Here is a 21,117-nt window from a genome sequence, read left to right as displayed (position 1 = left end):
CAAAGTCCAGCGCTTTGGAGAGGATCACCTCACCACTGTTTGGGAGATCCACTCTGAAGTACTCTGCATCCGGCTGCAGAACAGGCACGTGTAAACAACCATGCTGTTTTTATTTATTCCGTCACTGAGGGTGTAAAAGTCGACCTTACTGATGACTGGTCAACGGAGTAAAAGATCTTGTCATTATCAGCGTCTGTCGCCTGGACGGTAAAAACCAGCGTATTGACCGGGAGTCAGCTGGAACACACAAACACAGGACGTCACTGGACGTCCTGCACACTCACACTGTGCATGTGCAGGACAGATGCTTGCAGCCGTTGAGTCTTACCTCACTGATAATAAGAGACTGGACAGTGTTTTCTGCAAACACAGGTGAGTTATCGTTCTCATTGAGAATCTCCACCATGATCCTGTACGCTGTCTGCAACGACACCCCAGAGGACACCCGCTGCTTTCACCTGACCAGCCCACACCGAACAGTTCAATCACAGGACAAACGTACCTGAAACGTATCCTCCTCATTACAGGACAACTCAGCCATCAGGAGAGGACCCTGCACCTGAGACACAGGAAGGCAGGACATGATTCATCCTGACAGGATCTGTAACTAACAGCACACTGGTCACATTCTAACTAAAAGAAGCTAGATTTAAAGACACTTCAAAATAGTCACGTGATTATTATTCGTCCCATCATTATTTCTCGTAATTTATTTCCTTGGGGGGTTATTTATTTATTTATTATTGATAATAATAATAATAATAATAATAATAATAATAATAATAATAATAATAATAATAATAATAATAATAATAATAATAATAATAATAATAATAATATAATCATAATCATAATCATAATCATAATCATAATTATAATCATAATCATAATATAATAATATTCATAATCATAATCATAATAATCATAATAATCATAATAATCATAATAATCATAATAATCATAATAATCATAATGATCATAATAAACAATTACTATATAATAATAATTTTCAAATAAGAAAAAGGAAAAAGGAAGTGACCTCTCTCTCTCTTACAAAAGGTCAGATATAATCTTTAAAAATTTAGAGGGGGGCAGTGAGACAGGAAGTCAGATACTGATAACCTTTGACCCTTGACAGCTGCCACAATATAAGACAGGCTACGGCTGGCTGGGGAGAGCAGACTGTGTTTCATCCACAGTTTTACGTTCCATCGCTGTTTTTACAGGAAGACATTCAGTAAAACGAGTCGTCAGTGTAAACTGTGTAAACTATAATTTCCATCAGATGATGACAGAGACTCCCACTCTCCTGGATCAGGAAATACCTCTCGGTCGAGGACCTTCTCTGCTGATGTGTTGAGCCGAATGCTTCTTCCGTCCCACAAAAGCCAGTCAGCGTCTTTTCCATCCAAGCTCCAGTGGACCGCCCTCCATGGTGGCGTCTGTCATGAGCTCAACAATCATTTCTCCAGAGGGGCTGTTTTCTCTGACGGATGCCAATACGTCCTGACCGTCCAAACACCCACCCCAGCCAGACATTCCTGTGGTAGATACGAATGCACATAAACACACACAGGAGACATACACGTGTGTTACTTCTTTCCGAGAGCTTTGGCGCTGACGACACGTCTGTACCTGTGACTGCACGCAGACATAGGAGGACAATCAATGAGCTGGCGAGCGCCTTGAACCGCAGACAAGCTCCATTTTAGGTCAGTGGCAGCCATTCCTGAACACCGTCAGGCCTCAGGGAAGAGTGATGGCTGGGTAAAAAGAAGCAAAGGGTCATCCTTTCACCTCATACCCTCTCCCAACATATACAACCACGTGCTCCCTGTCTCCACCCCTCATGTATTTATGTGAATGGAACCATCCCTTATCATGTTAGAAGTGATACCAGGTTCTGCCTGCAGAAGGACATCAACATGCATGTGTTGATGAGGTGCACACACAAACACACATACACACACACACACACACACACTTCCTTGCACACTCAGATGAATCAGTGTGTCATAGACAGAGATGGATTCATGAACAAACTCACTTGCCGATGTCAGATCCTCAGCAGCTCCTCCATCAGGCTCCATATCCTCCTGCATGTGGTGGAAGCAGCATCTCTGGCTCACAAACACAACACAACCTCACCTGAAGCTCACAAAGAGACAGAGGAGATCACACACAAACACAGAATGCCTCCCTGCACACACACACACACACACACACACATTAAAAAGCAGACAGCAGCTTATGGTTTGTGTCCCGGATAAACGTCAGCTCAAAGGCTAAAGCCTCAGGGCGGGGCTCACCTGGTCAGGGAGGAGGCCTGAGCCAATCAGATTAGAGATGGCGAGAACCTGCAGCGAGGTCACAGACTGCAGTCACAAGAGAACGAGGAGATTTGTCTGCTGCAAAGCCACTCGACATAAACAGACTCACACAGTCAAAGCTCTGCGTCTGCGTGCTCCGTCTATGAGAGGGTGGTGTGGTGTTTTCGTCACTGTTCTTCAGATGAGCGTTACCTATCAAAGGTGTGGAGCTCACAGGCGCTCAGGGGTGGAGCTCCGGTGCCACAGCTCGGGCCACGGGCCACGGATTTGTTCACTTAGTGTGTCACTGCTAATGGGCCCCTGACAAGGGATTAGCTATCAAACATCCGCCGTTCACCTTCTGAAGATTAACCCACATGCTTTTCCACACTTGTCCCAGCCTGCAGGAACACACACACACACACACACACACACAGTGAAAATCTCCAGGCCTCAAGTGATGAAAGCATGTTGGCCTCCATGTTTTGGTAAATGCAGATGTGAGTGTTTTCTATTGTCAGAAGGAGCCGGGGAGCAGACGTGTTTGGAGACTGACGTCCGCCTCAGGCAAAGCTGAGGATTGGACACTTCCTGAGAGGGTTAGACACCCCGGTGGTATCAATGTGTTTTAAACAATCATGAATGACTTTTCTCATGGAGTCATTTAGTTTTATAATCACAGCTGTTTGTCTGTTCTGCTGTCATCATATTGTCCACTGGGTGTCAGCAGAGATCACTTTTCACTATAAATGTACTTTATGTAAAGAGCTCCTCATCCCAAAACTGAACATTCATAAAACAGAACTACTGCTCCTGATCGATTTTTGCAGGTGAAGTGCTGGTCAATGACCTAAAACTGGCAAAAACGTCACTGACTCACTTGAACTCAGTGAGTTTCCAAAGCAGTGAAACATGACTACTTGTGTTTACCTACACCCCCTCTGTGCACGGCGTGCACACGCACACACAGACGGCTCCCATCCAGTCTCCACACCAGGTTTTCTCTGATTACCCAAAACGTGGGTCAGTGACAATGAACAATGGGAGAGTTTTTTCCCAACAAAAAGAGTGAGAAGAAGAAGAGACCGAGAAGAGGAGCCTGAGAAAATATTTTATTGCTTGTTTTTTTAGGAAGAAGAGGGGATGGGAGATAATAAAGGACAATAAGGGTCTTAGAATATGATGGTGATCAAGGGGTGTGTGTGTGTGTGCGTGTGTGTGTGTGTGTGTGAGAGAGAGAGAGAGAGAGAGAGAGAGAGAGAGAAAGACGCCCAGCCCGCATCCAGATGTTTTATGTTTCGCCTCTTCGGGGGGAACAGGGACATGTTGAACACTCAGTCTGTTGGGTTGCTCAACTTCCTCCTGCTCCTGCTCCTGCTCCTGCTTTTCCTCCTCCTGCTCCTCCTCTTCCTCCTCCTCCTGCTCCTCCTCTTCAGTTTGGAACAATGTGCTCTGGACGGGACGGTTTGGACTTTTAAACACTTGTGGAGAATGGAGAGCAGCAAAGTGAAGACGCTGGTGATTCTGGGAATACATCTACTGTGTGTCTTTGCGGCGTCTGTGCAGGGACTATCGTCTGGAGAGCCTGACAATGGTGAGTCCATCCATCCATCCATCCATCCACCCACCATCTATCTGTACTGGACAAAGAGCACTGCCACAGTGAGAGTAGTAACTTATCATACTTCATAAATACATACTTCACTCTGAGTAAAGGCAGCTGCATCACATAAACTTCATGCAGTAAAAATACTGAAGTAGCTGTAAAATGCTGAAGCTCTTCTGTGGTGAGGAACTTCCCACTGGAGGCCACAGTATACTCACATAAAAACAATGCGTAACCGCAGTTTTCCTCAGATTTAAAACGTAATGAGACATATTTCATGGATTCAAGTTCCTTCTTCTGTGAAATGGAGCAATAAACATTAAACATTCGTCAGAGACTGTCAGCTGATCAAACCACCACAGTATCATCAGACACAATGGGACATAGTGTGTGTGTGTGTGTGTGTGTGTGTGTGTGTCTGTCATTGCGTCTGACTGGGTCTCATCTCTCTTCCAGTGATTGACCTCCTGGCAGCTCTGAACCTGTCCCGTCAGACAAGCGGCGTGTCCACGCTGCCCGATCCAGACGACGTGGTCTACAGAGTCCGTCCCCGAGCCCCCCACCTCAGTCTCCCTCTGGAGTACTCCCAGCTCCTGCGCACCGCCCTGCAGGGCGCCATGGGCCTGCACCTGATGGCCCACCAGGCACAGAGCTCTGATGCCACCCTGTTGTCTTTGTCGTCTTCAACCTCACCCATTCTCCAAGTCACCTCCTCCACGCTGCGGAACACGCTGCATGTGGATTATCTGGCTGGAGGAGGAGGTCGGGGGCCGCGCCAGCTTCCCCAGGACAAACCCCTTCTCCAGTGGGGAGTGGGTGCAGCTGGCCGTCAGCCTGGAGCCTCACAGACTGCTGTTTTTTGTGGACTGCCAAGACGCTGTAGTCATACCGATAAAACGTGAAGAGAAGATCAACCTGGAACTGCCCCAAGATCTTATCATCACACTCGCCAGCACACCAGGAAAGAAGGAGAGCAAATTTAACGTACGTTTCTCTTCATACGCTCGCTCATTCATTCTTCTGTATCTCCACCAGCTTCTCCCTTTGAAGGTTTTCTCTGCAGTTTGTGTTGTTTTGTTTTGTCTCGGGTGCAGGGACATTTAAAGACCGCTGTGATTTCCCTGAAGCCATACCTGAGGCGCCCGTGGCACTGCGACAACATCCCAGGTAAGGAAAACGATCCAGATCAGTGTTTGAGAACCAGACTGATGGAATGTGTGTGTACATTCTTCAGATAAAGATGAGACATTTCGAAGCAAAGACTTGACTGTGCTCAGTGACGCTGTCGCTCCTCTTCATTCTCCTTCATGATTCACACGTTCGTTTTAGACTCGACAGCTGCACAAACTGGGAGATCCTGCAGTTGGTTGATCTTTGAGCCCTCAGGCAGAGAGTCTCGTAGTTTGTTCATTATTGCTCGGCGTGGGTCTTAACTCTATCCCAGCTTTCCAGGAAGTTTGTTCAGGCTCCAAATGTGTTTTTTATTAATTTGCGAATTATTCAGGACTTTCTGTCTGTTCCATCCCCCTCTCTAGATGCTCTGCCTCCATCTCCACACACAAACATCCATCACAACGATTCTCAGACGAGCAGCAGGCCAATGCTGAGACAGGACTCTTCCGCCCGTAAACCTCCAACGAACCACAGGACACAAACCAGCCATCATCCTCATGACGTCCAGAATGACCAGCTGCACAGGGGCGGGGGCGGGGGCCTGGGGCCGCCGGGGCTTCCTCAGGGGGTCAAGTCTGCTTCTCAGGCACAGAAAGACGACAGGCTGAAGAAGGTGGAGAAGATGGTGGAGGAGCTGGCTCGTATGCTGGATATGGTCAAAGCTCAGGTCGCTGCAGCGCGTCCGATACGTGACTGTTGGTTCGAGCTGTAACATGTTGACGTTTGTGCACGTATGTTCTGAGCAGAACGCAGACCTGCAGTCACGGGTGCAGCACCTGGAGGGGTGCGAGTGTGTGAGGCCCCGATGTGCATGGGAGGGACGTGAAGTTGAAGACGGTCAGCGCTGGAGGACCGACGTCAACACTGTTTGTGCCTGCACATCTGGAAAGGTCACATGTGACGCTGATGTTGAAGGTAAAAGTCTTTTCTGTCAAAACGTCAGACCCACTAATAAAATCAGACACGTCCGGATGATGTTCCGCTCCTGGAGGTCTCCTCTCTCCCAGACCTCCCTGGTCTGTCTCATGTGACAACTGAGACTTAAGTTGTGTCTTGACCTTTGACCCTACTAAATTGCACTGAGGGAGAATTTTGTTCAGCTTACAGCTGAGGAGATGTGTGCCAAATGTCTTTTGTCTTTTTATCAGTTCAGAAGTTTTTCATCGACACAAATATTTGAACAAATGACAGCGGATGCTGCTTTTTCTGCATCGCTGAGTCTTAAATCCCTCTTGTGGCTTCTGAGACTTCCTCTGCTGCACTGGAAACCGTCGAGGACCGCTGCTTGTTTGTTCACCCGACAACTAATAGTGTCTTCCTCCATAGGAGCAACATCTCCTTTGGCAACGTCACTCTTCAGAGATACAATCAGACAAATGAGTTTACGTCAGTCTGTTGAAGATCCCGGTTAGATGCTGTAAGGATCTGACTTTCTCTTATTTTATTTAACTCCAAACCAAGATCCTGTGAGGAACTGGTCACAGAGGTTGTAGGTTTAAAAATAACGCTGTCTGCCAACCACCTGATCCAACATGGCCACGCCCCAAGACACATTTAATGAACCTCTTTAAAGTAATTAGAGTATGTTCTGCCTGCTGGCTGGAGACACCCGCTCCCTGAGCGCCATGACTTCCTGCTGTTAGTGGAGACGGGATGGGAAAGTTGCTTAGCGTGGGCCGTGCTGGTTGGAAGAGACAACAGGATAGATGGTACAGACCTCTTTACTCAGATGACTGTAGGACAAGATGAAGCCTTTTGATGTTTCCTCTGATGATGTCATCAGCCCAGCAGGGGATCGGTGCAAGCGCCAGCGCAGCTTGTCACATGACATCATAAAAACAACTAACAAGGAAAATGAAAATCTCCATGTACATTGGAATCCACAGTTTTCACAAGGTTCACTTTCATTTTTTGTGAAAAGAATTTTAGATGTAGTTAGGAGTTATGACTGGTTCATGTCAGTTATCCACTTTGAAGGCTGCAGTGATTCTGGTCTGTGTGGGTTGACGGGTGTTTGGTCTCACTGTCATTTGGATTTCTTTGGTTGAACTGGACGATCCCGTAAGTTCTGAACTTACAGTTGAAGCAGTGTGTGTGTGTGTGTGTGTGTGTGTGTGTGTTCGTGAACGCGTGCAGGGACTGTTCCACCAGTACCCATCAGTTTAATGCCTCCCCTCAGTCTGTGTCCTCTGTCTGTCACTGCTGCTGCCTTTTCATCCATCGCTCCATTAATTGTTTCTGCATGTCAGTCAGAAGACTCCAGTTCACACACACAGACACACACACAGACACACACAATACAGACGCCCACATGCACTTTGATGTCATGCATGTGTGGTTTTCCTGGAGGAAATGCCTGTTGACTACTCGCACTGTGGGCACACTAATCATTCTCTCACTCTGAGATTAGGACTCTCTCTCTCTCTCTCTCTCTGTCTGTCTCTCACACACTCACACACACACACACCCATACACACTCACACACACACAGACATTGTGTTTGTCATAATCATCAATTTAGCTCGTTGAGCGAGCTCGTTGAGAGGTTTTCTCTTTAGCGTTCTCTATATCGCAGACAACCAGTAAACAACCAGTTGCGTCCCAGTCGTCCACAGAAGTCGTTCAGACGATATAGAAAAATGCACCTCCGACCCATGGTCTTTCTGCGACATTACCTTTTGTTTCAGGGTTAATAGACTTGTCAGTTTTTAATGGCCTTGAAGCCTGCAGCCACTTATGGTTACAGTTACAGTCCATAAAACAGTGTGTGTGTTTTTGAAAAGAAACATGTGGATAAGTCATCAGAACCATGCTGCCCTGTTAGAACTGGTGGGAGAGCAGAGCCAGATGTTCCCCAGTGACCTGGTGAAAAGGTTAAGAAAGTCTGCAGACAGACACGGATGTTGACAGACGAGACCAGTCTGACCTTATTTCCACATGACGACTGTCACCGCGCGCCCTCTGCACATCAGTCAACATCTGTCCCCTCTGCAGAGTGTGAGCTGGATGCACACACTCACGATGTGTCGTATAAACTCAGACATAGATGTTTGACATTTGTCTGCTCATGTATCCTTTCATCTGACACCGGGGTGGACAGAGACGGTGCTCGGTGCGGCCCTGCCCCTCTCTAGACACAGACACAGACAGAGACGCAGCCTGGAGACTGCTGCCAGGGCTGTAGAAGTAAGAATGTAGACGTGTGTGACATCCAACCAGCCCACTGACATACAGGTGGAACTGTCCTAGAGAATGGTGCTGTTCATTGTTGGATGTTCCTGTCGTCCCTGCAGACGAGGTTTGACTCCAATTAGCAACAGTCACCACCGAGTTGTTAGAAACAATCCTCTCCCAACAACAAATTGGTTCTGAAGAAACGTATCATTGAGACAGAAAATGCACGAATCAGCCGCAAATATATCTCTGCCTTTTTCCTCATTTCCTCTTTTTCTTTTCTTTTTTTTTTTTACTTCCTCTTCATTTTCATTCACTAAAACTACGTGGATGTTATAGCTTGCTGCAGTTCAACAGGCGGCCATTTATCCTCCTGAGATGATTGTAAATGATCCATTTGGTTGTTTAGGGTGGAGCACTTTGTGAACATGGTTAGCTCATTTTGAGACAATGCTGTGTAAGATTATTATTCATCCTTGTTCTCAGTTCATCAGGACATTGGCAGCGTTTCTTACATAAAAAGCACAAATCCACAAGCCCAAATTTAAAATGGATTCTGGAAAATTTGTTACCAAATTGATGTTCAATTAAAAATAATCTCCTGATGGTTTTGGTTTGGTGGAATTCTGGTTAATGCTGGGTTTTTATTAGGACAGTCAGCTTGCTGAGTGTCATGAGATGACTGTTGTGATCTGGCACTGTACAAATAAAATCAGTCTTTGCTCATGATAATTCCAGCTGTCCCACAGAAGACGTCAGTACTTTCAATGTTCGATACATGTTTTTCATGTGATGTCATGGCTGATGTTGCTTGTTGTAGTACTGGGTGTAAACTGTGTCCGTTTTATTTCCCCACACAATGTCTTTTGTCTAATGCACAAACCTGAAACCAGGCTGCGTTCATTCTGGTGTCCGACATGATCACAACGCAAAGTGGAGGCCCGTTGAGAGTCCCTGTGACATCTGCCACTGTTTGGTGAGTCTCACATCACATGATTACATGATTCAACCTCAGCCGCTTCAGTGACCATTGTTACCGTTGTCACCTCACACCAGGAAGGTCATGTTCGCTGTGAGAGGGAACCGTGCCACACGGCATGTACACACCCGGCATCGCCTCCACACAACAGCTGCTGTCCAGTTTGTCAAGGTGGGTTTGTGTCTGCAGACACTGAGTGCATGTCAGGAAGTAAGCTGCAGAGACAAAGTGTGTGTGTGTGTGTGTGTTGTGTGTGCGCGCTACAGGCTGTGGTGTGAATGGACAGGACTTCCCTAACGGCGCTGTGGTGCCCTCCGGAGACCGTTGTCAGCAGTGCACATGTGTGGTACGTCATTCATCATGTCTGCTCACATCTCTTTTGATCATTCCTAGTTTTTTAAGGAGCATCTGCATTTTCTTTTCCAGAATGGCAATGTAGCCTGTTCATCCTCTGCTTGTCCTGCCCTGACATGTCCAAACCCTGTGCACCATGCAGGAGACTGTTGCCCCCGGTAACAAACTTGCATCCTTCTCTTTAACACTTTCAAATCAGTAGTTGTCCACTTTAAGAAGCAGTAGCACTGGTTTTATGTGCACACTGTAGATGTGAGCAGTGCGAATATGAGTCCAAAGCATATATGGATGGACAGAAGTTCACCTCCAGAAGAGACCCGTGCCTCCTCTGCCGCTGCTCGGTGAGACGTTTTATGATGATGTGATGTTCATGTGGTGTTCACAGCCGCAGTGGGAGGAGGTGGATCAGAGAAAACAAAGTTCACGATGAAACCTTTTCCCTGTTTGTGTCTCATCTCTCAGGCAGGAGACGTGTCCTGTGAGCGGATGGAAGCATCCTGTCCTCCAGCTCTCTGCAGTCATCCAGCGAAGCGCAAAGGAGAGTGTTGTCCAACATGTGATGGTCAGAATTTATGTGCTCTTCTAAAAGGAAAACAAGTTGTTGTCATGTAATTTGAAACGCGGGTTGAATCTTCTGTTGTGTGTATTTTTGCAGAATGTGAGTACGACCTCAGAGTGTATGCAGATGGTAAAGCTTTCACCCCCCCGGGGAGCGGCCTCTGTCTGCAGTGCAGGTGTAAGGCAAGTTGATGCTAATGTCAGTGATTTAGTTTTAATTGTCAGACTTGGAATTTCATTTTAATCTTTAATCTGTTTATTTTTAACAGCTCTGTAGATTTGTTTGAAACAAAATAGGATATGTTGATATTTTTTTGACTTGCACGTGTATTTCAGGGTGGAAATGTCATTTGTCATGAAGAGAAGTGTCCTCCTGTACAATGTTCAAACCCAATAACAGACCCCCATTTCTGCTGTCCAATCTGCAAAGGTAATCAGGAACACACACACACACACACACACAAACCCATGAATTTACTGTCCGATCCATCGATCCTCGTTGCAGTGTGTGTGTTGGAGGGGATAGAATATGACAACGGCTCCAAATGGCAGCCTGAGGGTCCCTGTTCCAGATGCACATGTATGGATGGAGACACCTTATGCACACACACACAGTGCCCCCCCAACGACTGTCTGCATCCCACCAAGATCACTGGTAACTGTGTGTGTGTGTGTGTCTGTGTGTGTGTGTGTGTGTGTGAGAGACATTCTCCCTGAACAACGACCGTAACCTGTGTGAACTGCGGTCTTCTCCAGGTTCTTGCTGTGCGGCGTGTGAGAGTTGTACATTTAACCATCGTATCTATAGCAACGGCCAGAGGTTTGTCACCCCTGATCAGCCCTGCCACATCTGCACCTGTCTGGTGAGCACATCTAGGTTTACACACACAAGGGTTTGAGATCGACCCTCTGAAGCAGCTTCGCCTTCCTTTCAGCACGGCACTGTGGAGTGTGAGAGGAGAGCGTGTCCTCAACTCAACTGCACCAACTCACACACACCAGCTGGAGACTGCTGCCCCAAGTGTCCAGGTAGCGGACGTCACAGACGTCACAGATATTGTCATGGACGATTCCTTTTTTTATCTGTCATATAGGTTCATAGGTATTTAACAAATAAGATACATGATAACGCGATCAAAAGATGATAACCAAATCCTAAAAAGTACTCCAACAGTAACATCTGTATGTCCTCATTTGACTCAGATTGCTCCTTTGAAAACCGTATATTTGTGGATGGAGAAGCTTTTCTGAACCCTGTGAGTGTGTGTGAGGAGTGTACATGTGTGAGCGGGAGGATCGACTGCCACCAGGCTCAGTGCCCTCATCCACACTGCAACGCACCTCTGCCAGGAACATGTTGTCACAACAACTGCAATGGTGAGTGAGAACGATGAAGGAAAAATAAGCAAATAAACATCTGACAAAATGTCTTCCTACTAGGCTGCAGCTACGCTGGAAAGGAGTATCCCAACGGCCAGGAGTTCCCTCACCCCACTGACGCCTGCAGGACATGCAGCTGCATCGTGAGCGTCCTCAGAGTCGAACTCTGTTGTGTTTGTGAAAATGTCATTCGTTTCAGTCCGCATGTCCTTCACAGAATGGAAACGTCCAGTGTCTGATGAGGAGGTGTCCACCGCTGCCATGTTCCAACCCGCTCACTCTGCCCGGAGACTGCTGCCCCCAGTGTCCCTGTAAGGATTAACATGTGAAAGGTCAGAGTTTTCTATGACATCAGTGATGATCGGAGATGGAACCTTTCATCCTGACAGATGCAACAAATCGTCTGTCTCTGTGGACGATCATCAAACCAAAGGATGTTTTCAATGTTTTCAATTCATTTAGGTTCACTGTTTTGTTTTTTTTTTCTTTTTTCTGTATGAAGTTATGGGGGAATTATAATGTGTCTTCTTAAACAGAACTGACAGTTTACAGATAATGAAGGTTTTTTTATATTGTTAAACTCTGTGTTTTCCTGACTCTCCACTCGTGGACACTTTCGACACTTTTGACTCTCTTGTCTGCTGTTGCTTCAGCTCCGCCATCAGACTGTGTGTTCGAACAGCGTCCGTACAGACACTCTGAACACTTCCACCACCCGACGGACAGCTGTCGCTCATGTGTCTGCACCAATGGCACGGTCCTCTGTCACCGGAAGCCCTGCCCCTTTGCTCACTGCTCCCACCCAATCACACAGGACTGCTGCCCCACCTGTGAAGGTACAAGGCCTCAGCCTGACAGGTGGAATGGTGGAATTTGTGGATAATATCTTATATCTTCAGATATTACTGATCTCGTCTCGCAGGCTGCCTGTATGACGGGGGCGAGCGGGCCAATGGGGAGACGTGGGATGACACGTCAGACCCGTGTGCGGTGTGTGTGTGTCGTCACGGGTCAGTTCAGTGTGAGAGGAAGCGCTGTCCTCCTTCCAGCTGCACCCACCCGGTTCAGGGTCAGTGCTGCTTGTCCTGTGATGGTGAGTGTGGAGCATCTGGTGACACCTAGAGGTAACCTTGGCAACTCTTGGTCAGGGAGAACGTCAGCCTCCTGCAGTGTCAGTCACACACAGTGAAGTGTTTTCAAATCTGGGTTCTCACTCTTCTTATATTCTTTCAACAGGGAAATCACAGTGTAGTTCCACATATACAGTCTACTTACAAACTCCCATCTCGATGCAGGTTTCTACTGTAGATCAGTTCAGACCATCAGAATCAGAATCTGTTTTACTGCCAACTATGACTGCACATACCAAGAATTTGTACATTTAACATAGAATAACAGTCAAATATTAAGGATAAAAACTCTGGATATAAACACTGGATGCATAATAAAAATAAAATGCAATAAAATAAGGTAAAGTAAAATAAAAACTAACACTGAGCAGCTCATAAATGTTTTCTCAGTGGAGGTTGGACAAGCTGTCAGCTTGTAGTATCTTGTTGGCATCAGGTTACTGCCTCACTTTAATCCTCGGCAACTGTTCTGTGCACTGTGTCCGGAGGGAAATCAGCCGCTGTGAGCAGTAAGACCCTGTGTTTGTTGTTTTCAAATGTAGACCAGAACCAGAGCTCAGTCTCAACTCGCCTGAGAGCGACTGCAGCAATGAGAAATAACTACGGGATGTGCTCAGTGGATAAAGACAAACAGCTAATTGTTTAATCATTCTTGACCATCATGAAAACACACATACACGACACCTCCCAGTCAGCTGCCTCGTCCTGGTCTCTGCAGGCTGCATGTTTCACGGTGAAGAACATGCTGATGGCACTGAGTTCAGTGATGACAAAGACCCCTGCAGTGTGTGTTACTGTTACGGAGGAGACGTCATCTGCACCAAACTGCCCTGTTATGGAGACTGCCTCCACCCGTACACACCACCTGGACAGTGCTGTGGGGAATGTGACCGTATGTAAAGTAAAGCTCTGCTCACATTCCTGCTCCTCGTCGTAGTCCTCATCATCACCACTGCTCTTTTCATCATTTCCATTATTACACATTGTCCTGTGTTTATTTTTTTCAGGCTGTTTCTACAACGGAGCCGTTCTGATTAATGGTCAGTCCATTCCTGACCCAGGGAACCCCTGCTCTGAGTGTACCTGCCAGGTAGCTTCAACACACACACACACACACACACACACTCTCTTTCTCTCTCCCGTTGGACAGTATGGAGCTCTTATTCTCTCACAGGCTGGCTCAGTGCGCTGTGTGAAGAAGTCATGTCCAGCTGCCGTCTGCCCTCACCCTGTATCGAACCCCTGCGGCTGCCCCATCTGTGATGGTATGTGTGTTTCCAACATTTGTACACACTTGTCTTAAGTTCTGATTCAAAACATTTACAACTCAGCTGAAGAAAAAGAGTGGTGGTAAATAATCAAATATGTTGCACTGTGTGTGCAGGGTGTCATTTCCAGGGTGTGAATTATGTGGATGGACAGATCCTTCGAGGAGGAGAGAGAGGCTGCCAGGACTGCACGTGCTCAGTGAGTAACGGAGGAAACATCTGACACCTCCCGCAGCATCACAGCAGCTCCTCCCTGCTCTTTAACAGCGAGGCGAGGTGGTGTGTGCACAGTGGACATGCCCCCCGGTGTCATGCACACACCCGGCGCTGGATGACTGCGCATGTGGAACATGTGACGGATGCAACTTTGACGGACGAGACTGTTACAACGGGGAACGATTCCACCACCCGATGGATCACTGTCAGCTCTGCTCCTGTCTGGTACGGGAGTCCACAATGTTCAGAGGAAAAACTGAGAAAATGTTTATGGTATTTGTTAAACAGACAGACAGACAGATAGATCGACAGACAATAATATCACAGTCATTATTTAATATATATTATGTTATTCCATCTTTGTTTTTATTCTCTGTTTATCTGTTTATGAGAATAATAATAATAATAATAGTACGCTTTTATGTGTTTTATATTTAAGTTAAAAATCATATCACATTAACCCGCGACCCGTAACCGGAATTAGCCATATTATTCTGGTCATCTGTAGATGGAGCACATACCAGATGGGTCTGTGACAGAAAAAGAATCTGTTTTACTGGCAGATAAAAATCCGTCATGACATCCGCCCACAGCTGCAGCAGCTGTTTGCAGGTGATCTCAGGAGGTTTCACGTCAAATCAGCTTTCTCCTCATTGTTCAGTCACTGGAGCTTTCACAAATGAAGGTTGTAACCTTCACAATTTGCCATCTAATTTGTTGCTTTTGCCCCTAATGCAGCAATAAAAACAGTTTATCAGTGTGTGTGTGTGTGTGTGTGTGTGTCCATAGAACGGCGGGGTGGTGTGTATGCCTGTATCTTGTCCAGGTGTCACCTGTGCCCACCCAATGACCCCTCCAGGAGAGTGCTGCCCCGTCTGCACAGGGATTTGTTGGCATCAGGGAAAACAGTATCAGTCCGGCTCGACCTTCTCGTCGCCCTCTGACCCCTGCTCCTCGTGCTCCTGTCTGGTCAGTCTGGCAATTCTTATTAAACTGTAAGAAATCACCTGTCTATGGAACTCATCTAAAATACTGCAGTGGATGGATCAGTCCCTTTGTCTCTTCCTTCTGGTCAGAACGAGGTGGTGAACTGTCAGCGGAGGCCATGTCCGGTCCAGTGTTCCCATCCGGTGCCTTCAGGCGCCTGCTGCCCTGTGTGTGACTCCTGCCTATACGAGGGCGTCATCCACCCGCACAGCCAAACGTTCACCCCCTCCTCCAACCCCTGCCAGCGCTGCACCTGCATCAGAGGCACCGTCACCTGCGTTCCTCTGCAGTGCCCCCCCACACCCTGCAGCCGGCCGGTTACCAAGCCGGGCCGGTGTTGTCCCGAGTGCGCAGGTGCTGCTGGAATGACTGAAAGTCATTTCCCAACAACATGTTGCTTCATCTTGACCTTTTCCTGATTCAGTGTGTGTGCTGGACGGACAGGAGCACAGCGATGGACAGACGTGGACCAGGAGCTCGAACCACTGCTCCACCTGCACCTGCCAGGTCCGAGTCCTCCGACGTGTCCCTCTGTGTCTGCAGCCGTCTTCTCTCTCTGAGTGTTAATCTGTCCCCGTCCCACAGGGCGGCGAGGTGAAGTGTGCGTCCCCGGACTGTCCCAAGCTGTCCTGTATGCACCAGGTGACGGATCCAGCAGCCTGCTGTCCTCGCTGTAGAGGTACACTCTGTGGATTAGTGAGACGAGAGGAGCAAACACCAGTGGCAGTGACGGTTTGTGTCCTCAGGTTGTATGTACGGAGGACGGGAGCACCCAGAGGGCAGCAGCTGGTTCGAGGACTCCACCCCCTGTTTGACCTGCATGTGTGTGGACGGGGTGACGACCTGCTCTGAAGTCCGCTGTCTCTCACCCTGTGTCAACGTCATCAGCGTGCCAGGGGAGTGCTGCCCCGTATGCGCTGGTACGCCAAACGCTCCGTTTCGGAGATGAGGATTACTTCTTCCACACTCAGTGTTGCTTCTAATGTTCGATGGTTGTTTTGAAGACTGTGTGTTTGAGGGCAGAGTGTACGGTCCCGGGGACAGTTTCCATCCAGCTGGTGATCCCTGTCAGATCTGCACATGTGAGGTATGACACCTGAAATATGTTGACAGCACAGGTGTAACCATGGATGGGCCCCTGACGGGGTCCTTTCTCTGTGCTCAGGTCGTACATGCATTGGCCTGGTAGTTGATGTTGCAGTTCACAGACGGATGCGTGCAGCAGTAATCTGTGTGTGTGTGTGTGTATGTGTGTATGCAGGTAATGCCGAGCGGAGAGCAGCACCTGCGCTGTTACAGAAAGCAGTGTCCCAGTCTGGTCGACTGTCCGAAGAGCAACATCCTGTTCTCTGGACCAGACTCCTGCTGTCCTTTCTGTGCACGTTAGTAACAACTTAACTTAACTGAACAGGTGCATATGCCACCGATGTACGCTGTCAGTAACGTGTGTGTGTGTGTGTGTGTGTGTGTGTGTCCAGAGCCTCTCAGTAACTGCACTGCTACGCTGATCGGAAACGAGGTGTTGGCCACAGATGACCCCTGTTTCACCTGCCAGTGCAAGGTTCTGTAGCTCTGTGCTGTTTCACTGATGAAAATGTGACATTTAATGGAGTGAAGGAACAGGACTAAAACAGGTCACAGCGGAATGGATAGACAGACAGAGCTACATCTGCACTGGTTTCTATGACAACACCTGGGCAGATACACATCCAGTCCTTCACCTGTTGGACTAACACTTCTGGATTACGTAGGATCTGACGTGGACGTGTCTCCATCGAGGCTGCCAGCCCCTGACTTGTCCTCCCGATGAGCAGTTCACTCCCGCTGACTCCTGCTGCCCTGTGTGTCCAGGTTGGATGCTTCCTTTCTCTGTCTCTGTTCGTTGCACCTTTAAACTGAAAACGTTTGACATGTCGACATCAGTAACTGATTTGTGTTTCGTGCAGATTGTGTGATTGAGGGTCAGAACAGACGTGTGGCCGACGGCAGCAGCTGGACGGACAGCGACGATGACTGTGTCACATGTACCTGTAATGTGAGTGGGACGGACTAATCACGTGTGTCATGACAATCCCTGAAGTCAAGATAATAATAGCTTTCACACCTAGGAAAACAAACAAACTGCCATAAAAACCGGTCTATAAGTCAAAGTAGGTAAGTAGGTGTCGACCAAAAACACTTTCCTCTGTGTTACAAGTAGTGCAGTACTCTCCCCCATCAATATGTCACTGAATTGTAAGCAAAAGGCAAAAGCTGCTGAGGTGCATTTTGTTGCTTAAATAATAATAATAATAATAATAATAATAATAACAATAATAATAATAATAATCATAAAAATAAAAATAAAAATAAAAATAAAAATAAAAATAAAAATAAAAATAAAAATAAAAATAAAAATAAAAATAATAAATAAAAATAATAAAAGGCCCGAAGTGACATATTACGTTTGATAGGATAGTTTGAATGATAACTACAGCTAATAAAAACAGCTGTTTGTGTGTGTGTGTGTGTGTATGTGTGTGTGTGTGTGTGTGTGTGTGTGTGTGTGTGTGTGTGTGTGTGTGTGTGTAGTTGGGCTCCATTGAATGCAGCATTGAAGAGTGTTCGTCTGCGGTTTGTCCAGACGGACAGACACACGTGAAGATTCCAGGGAAATGCTGCCATGAATGCCGAGGTGCCAGAACAAGTCACAGCAAATCAGAGAGAATATTCTGTGCTCATGTTTCTGTCGCTGGTCGTGTCTGCAGACTCCGGGGTGTTGTGTTTGTACCAGGGGACAGTGTACCAGTCCAACGAGCAGTGGGACGTGGATGAGTGCACGAGCTGTACTTGTGTGTCTGGAGACGTACACTGTCACAGCGAACGCTGCCCGCCCCTCGCCTGTGCAACCGTCAGTATGAACAACATCAGTCCGACACGTTCCCGTGCTGCTCGTCTCCTCGAAACGTTCAACCTGTAGAGAAGAAAGATTTCTCATCAGGCCGTTCATCAGTTCATCAGTGCTGCTGCCACTGACAACTCATGGCCTATGTTTTATCCTGTGATGTCTCCTCCAGTCCACGATCATCTCTTGTGTTCTGCAGACATACAGAGTTCTGACGTGTAGCTCAACTGAGAATTGGAACTGATTCTGTTTTAATACACTAAGTACATCTGTGTTTGTGACGTCAGGACGAGATGCCAGCCGTCGTCCCGGGTTTGTGTTGTCCTCACTGCCTTCCTCGTCCTGCCACCTGCATAGCCTTTGGCGACCCTCATTACCGGACTTTTGACGGACGCATGCTGCACTTCCAGGGGGCCTGCACGTATGTGCTGGCACAGGACTGTGAGGGGGGAGACTTCAGGTGAGAGTTATTTTGTTTTTTGAACGTGTGTTCATCATGTGGGTTGTAGCAGGTGGAAGCAGAAGTTAACGACAAAAATGGCTAAATTCTACAATACAAATGTAAATTACAATGACACGTAGTAGGTTATAACTCTCAGCGGAAACGTATTTTACCCACTGGTAGTACTGTGCAGGTTGTTTCCTCACTGCAGTGTGTGTACAGTGTTCATGCCACAAACGACGATCGGGGGCGTAAAGGAGTTTCGTGGACCAAAGAGGTTACGGTGTTTCTGGGTGACATGACGGTGCAGCTCCTCCAGGACTGGATTGTGAAGGTTTGTGTCCATCTCTGCACAAGTCTGACTGTCTTACACATCTGCTCGATAAAAAAACGTCTCTCTCTCTCTCTCCAGGTGGACGATGAAGTCGTGACTTTGCCGTTTCTCAGAGAACCATACATCTATGTAGAACGTCAAACCAACACCATCTTACTGAACACTAACATCGGGCTGAAGGTGCAGTGTTTTCTTCTGTCAAAAAGGTGCATCTCAAAAATTAGAATATCAAGGAAACGCTTATTTCTAGTAACTGAAGTCACAAAGTGAAACTTTCATATTGTTTAGATTCGTTCAGACATAAACTAAAGCCTTCTTTGTTCTCATTGGGATAAATATACCATACAAGTCATGCAAACCAAACCCAGTGTCTCAGATTTGCAATTTATGGAATTTATTGTAACTGTACATACCTGACAGTTTGATTTATCGACTTTAAAACAAAAACATTCTTGATAAAAGGTACATACGTTTTCCATGATATTCTAATTTTCTGAGATGCAGCTGTCCATGTTTTGAAACACACACTTCACACACTGGCTGGTGCATCGGTAGGTGTTGTGGAGTGGACGTTCTCACCTGGAGCTGAGTGTTCCAGGCTCCTACAAGGGACACACATGTGGCCTCTGTGGAAACTTCAACAACTACCACCAGGATGACCTGCGGATGCCCAGTGGACGAATCAGCCTGTCTGAAGCTGACTTTGGCAACAGCTGGAGGGTAAATGAATTCAGGGAATGGAAGGGTGTTTTTTTTCTGATCCAGATCAGCTGTTTCATGTAGGTGACAAACGGAAGCCACTCGCTCGCATCCTGCCGCCCCGGAGCAGATGTGGATCCGTGTAAGGACGCAGGCTACCAGGCAAAGAAAGGAGCTAATGCTCGCTGTAAGGTTCTGAAGTCTGCCGTCTTCAAACCCTGCCATCGCGTGGTCCCTCCGGAACCGTGGTACGGAGCCTGTGTGTATGACCTGTGTGCGTGTGGGGCCAACACGGACGACTGCCTGTGCGACACACTGGAGGCTTACGCCAGTCAGTGCAGAGAGGCCGGAGTCGTGCTGCAGTGGAGGAGCCCGTCATTGTGTGGTGAGTGACGGCACGATCTGTGGACGGACGTTTTCATGTCAAAATGAACAGACTCCGTCTCTGAACTGTCTGAAACCACGGTTCAGCTGGTCTCAGTTGGTCGCTGCCGTTGATATTCTGTCAACTAAGCGTTTACGACAAACGTTTCTAAACGAGTAAGGTGTCATCAACGAAACCTTCTGCTCTGTCATCATTAGAATATTTGACACTGAACTTTCAGCACTAACTAAAATCACCTGTGGACCATCAAATGGCCTCAGTCTACATGTACAAATACATCACCTGATGGTCAAACTAACACTTCTTCAACAGCCCTCCGGGAGCTTCTTGCTTACAACAGCTCTTGACTGTCTCGTTGTCTTCCACAGCTGTGGGCTGTCCGTTGGAGAGGGGCTTTGTGTTCGACGAGTGTGGTCCGCCATGTCCTGTGACATGCTTTAACGCTGCTGTACCACTGGGGGTGATAGAGAGTCATTGTTTCAAGCCCTGCGTCCCAGGCTGTCAGTGCCCGGCAGGTTTGGTGCTCCACAACCACTACTGTATCCCTCCGGACAAGTGCCCCAAGATCATCCATGGCAGCGTCTCATAACGCTCAAACGCCCCCACTGACTTGAACGCATCATTCACTGTTACCTCTGTAATGATACAACCGTCTCAGGTGATCGTCAACCTGTGGATTCTACATATTGACTGAAGAGAATCACTGTGTTTAATGTATTAATATGCAGCACTGAAAATGTATGCCATTAAATGTTTGGTCATTTGAAGATATTAACTATTTCTCTGTTGGTTTTGTTTGACACATTTATCCATGTTGTCTGCTGCATGTGTGCGTCATTTAGCTGTATTATTTTCCAACGAGCACCTGTATACTGTTTGGTTTAAGCACTGTGCAATGTCTCACTGTACATACCGTATACTAATAGGCTTTACCTTTTATAGATATGAAAAATAAATTGATTTTACTAAACTTTTTGTGTGGGGGGGGTCCTTTTCTGTCCCATGTTGATGATAATTGGAACCATAAAAGTGTGAAACATATTTATAAGATACAGGAAATACCTTTAACATTTATTATCATTTTGTGAACTCTCCCGATCACGTCTCTTTTCACTTTGTCCCCTGCTGTCACTTTTGTTGCTGGGTAACCTGATCCAGCTGTTGTCCAGATGACCACTGTGTCCATAGTAACAGTCTGAATAATTCACCAGCCCTCAGTGGAAAACATGGAGAAGGTCT

The 21,117-nt window shown here is 47.1% G+C and overlaps 1 protein-coding gene across 1 annotated transcript; it reads left to right on the top strand.

Moving 5' to 3' along the window:
• Nucleotides 1–3,800: 3,800 nt before the first annotated feature.
• On the top strand, nt 3,801–20,467 carry LOC144739229 (kielin/chordin-like protein). The gene is given in 45 exon segments (XM_078622198.1): nt 3,801–3,903; nt 4,372–4,666; nt 4,668–4,899; nt 5,010–5,082; nt 5,451–5,755; nt 5,835–6,003; nt 9,156–9,238; nt 9,319–9,412; nt 9,508–9,564; nt 9,738–9,753; nt 9,846–9,936; nt 10,058–10,157; nt 10,251–10,336; nt 10,490–10,583; nt 10,659–10,808; nt 10,910–11,016; nt 11,089–11,182; nt 11,357–11,530; nt 11,594–11,676; nt 11,751–11,844; nt 12,187–12,369; nt 12,456–12,602; nt 13,382–13,555; nt 13,671–13,753; nt 13,838–13,928; nt 14,048–14,130; nt 14,199–14,372; nt 14,937–15,116; nt 15,224–15,488; nt 15,559–15,641; nt 15,720–15,813; nt 15,881–16,054; nt 16,139–16,221; nt 16,396–16,516; nt 16,613–16,695; nt 16,886–16,985; nt 17,081–17,169; nt 17,706–17,808; nt 17,882–18,024; nt 18,306–18,478; nt 18,683–18,794; nt 18,873–18,974; nt 19,350–19,514; nt 19,578–19,878; nt 20,247–20,467. Coding segments are annotated over 45 exon segments (6,027 nt in total).
• The last annotated feature ends 650 nt before the right edge of the window (nt 20,468–21,117 follow it).

The sequence above is a fragment of the Lampetra planeri genome, unplaced genomic scaffold (genome assembly GCF_965212315.1).
Source record: "Lampetra planeri unplaced genomic scaffold, kcLamPlan1.2.h2 scaffold_1376, whole genome shotgun sequence".
In the NCBI taxonomy this organism is placed as follows: Eukaryota; Metazoa; Chordata; class Hyperoartia; order Petromyzontiformes; family Petromyzontidae; genus Lampetra; species Lampetra planeri.
The sequence above is the reverse complement of the archived record's forward strand: the minus strand, read 5'-3'. Positions and strand labels throughout refer to the sequence as shown.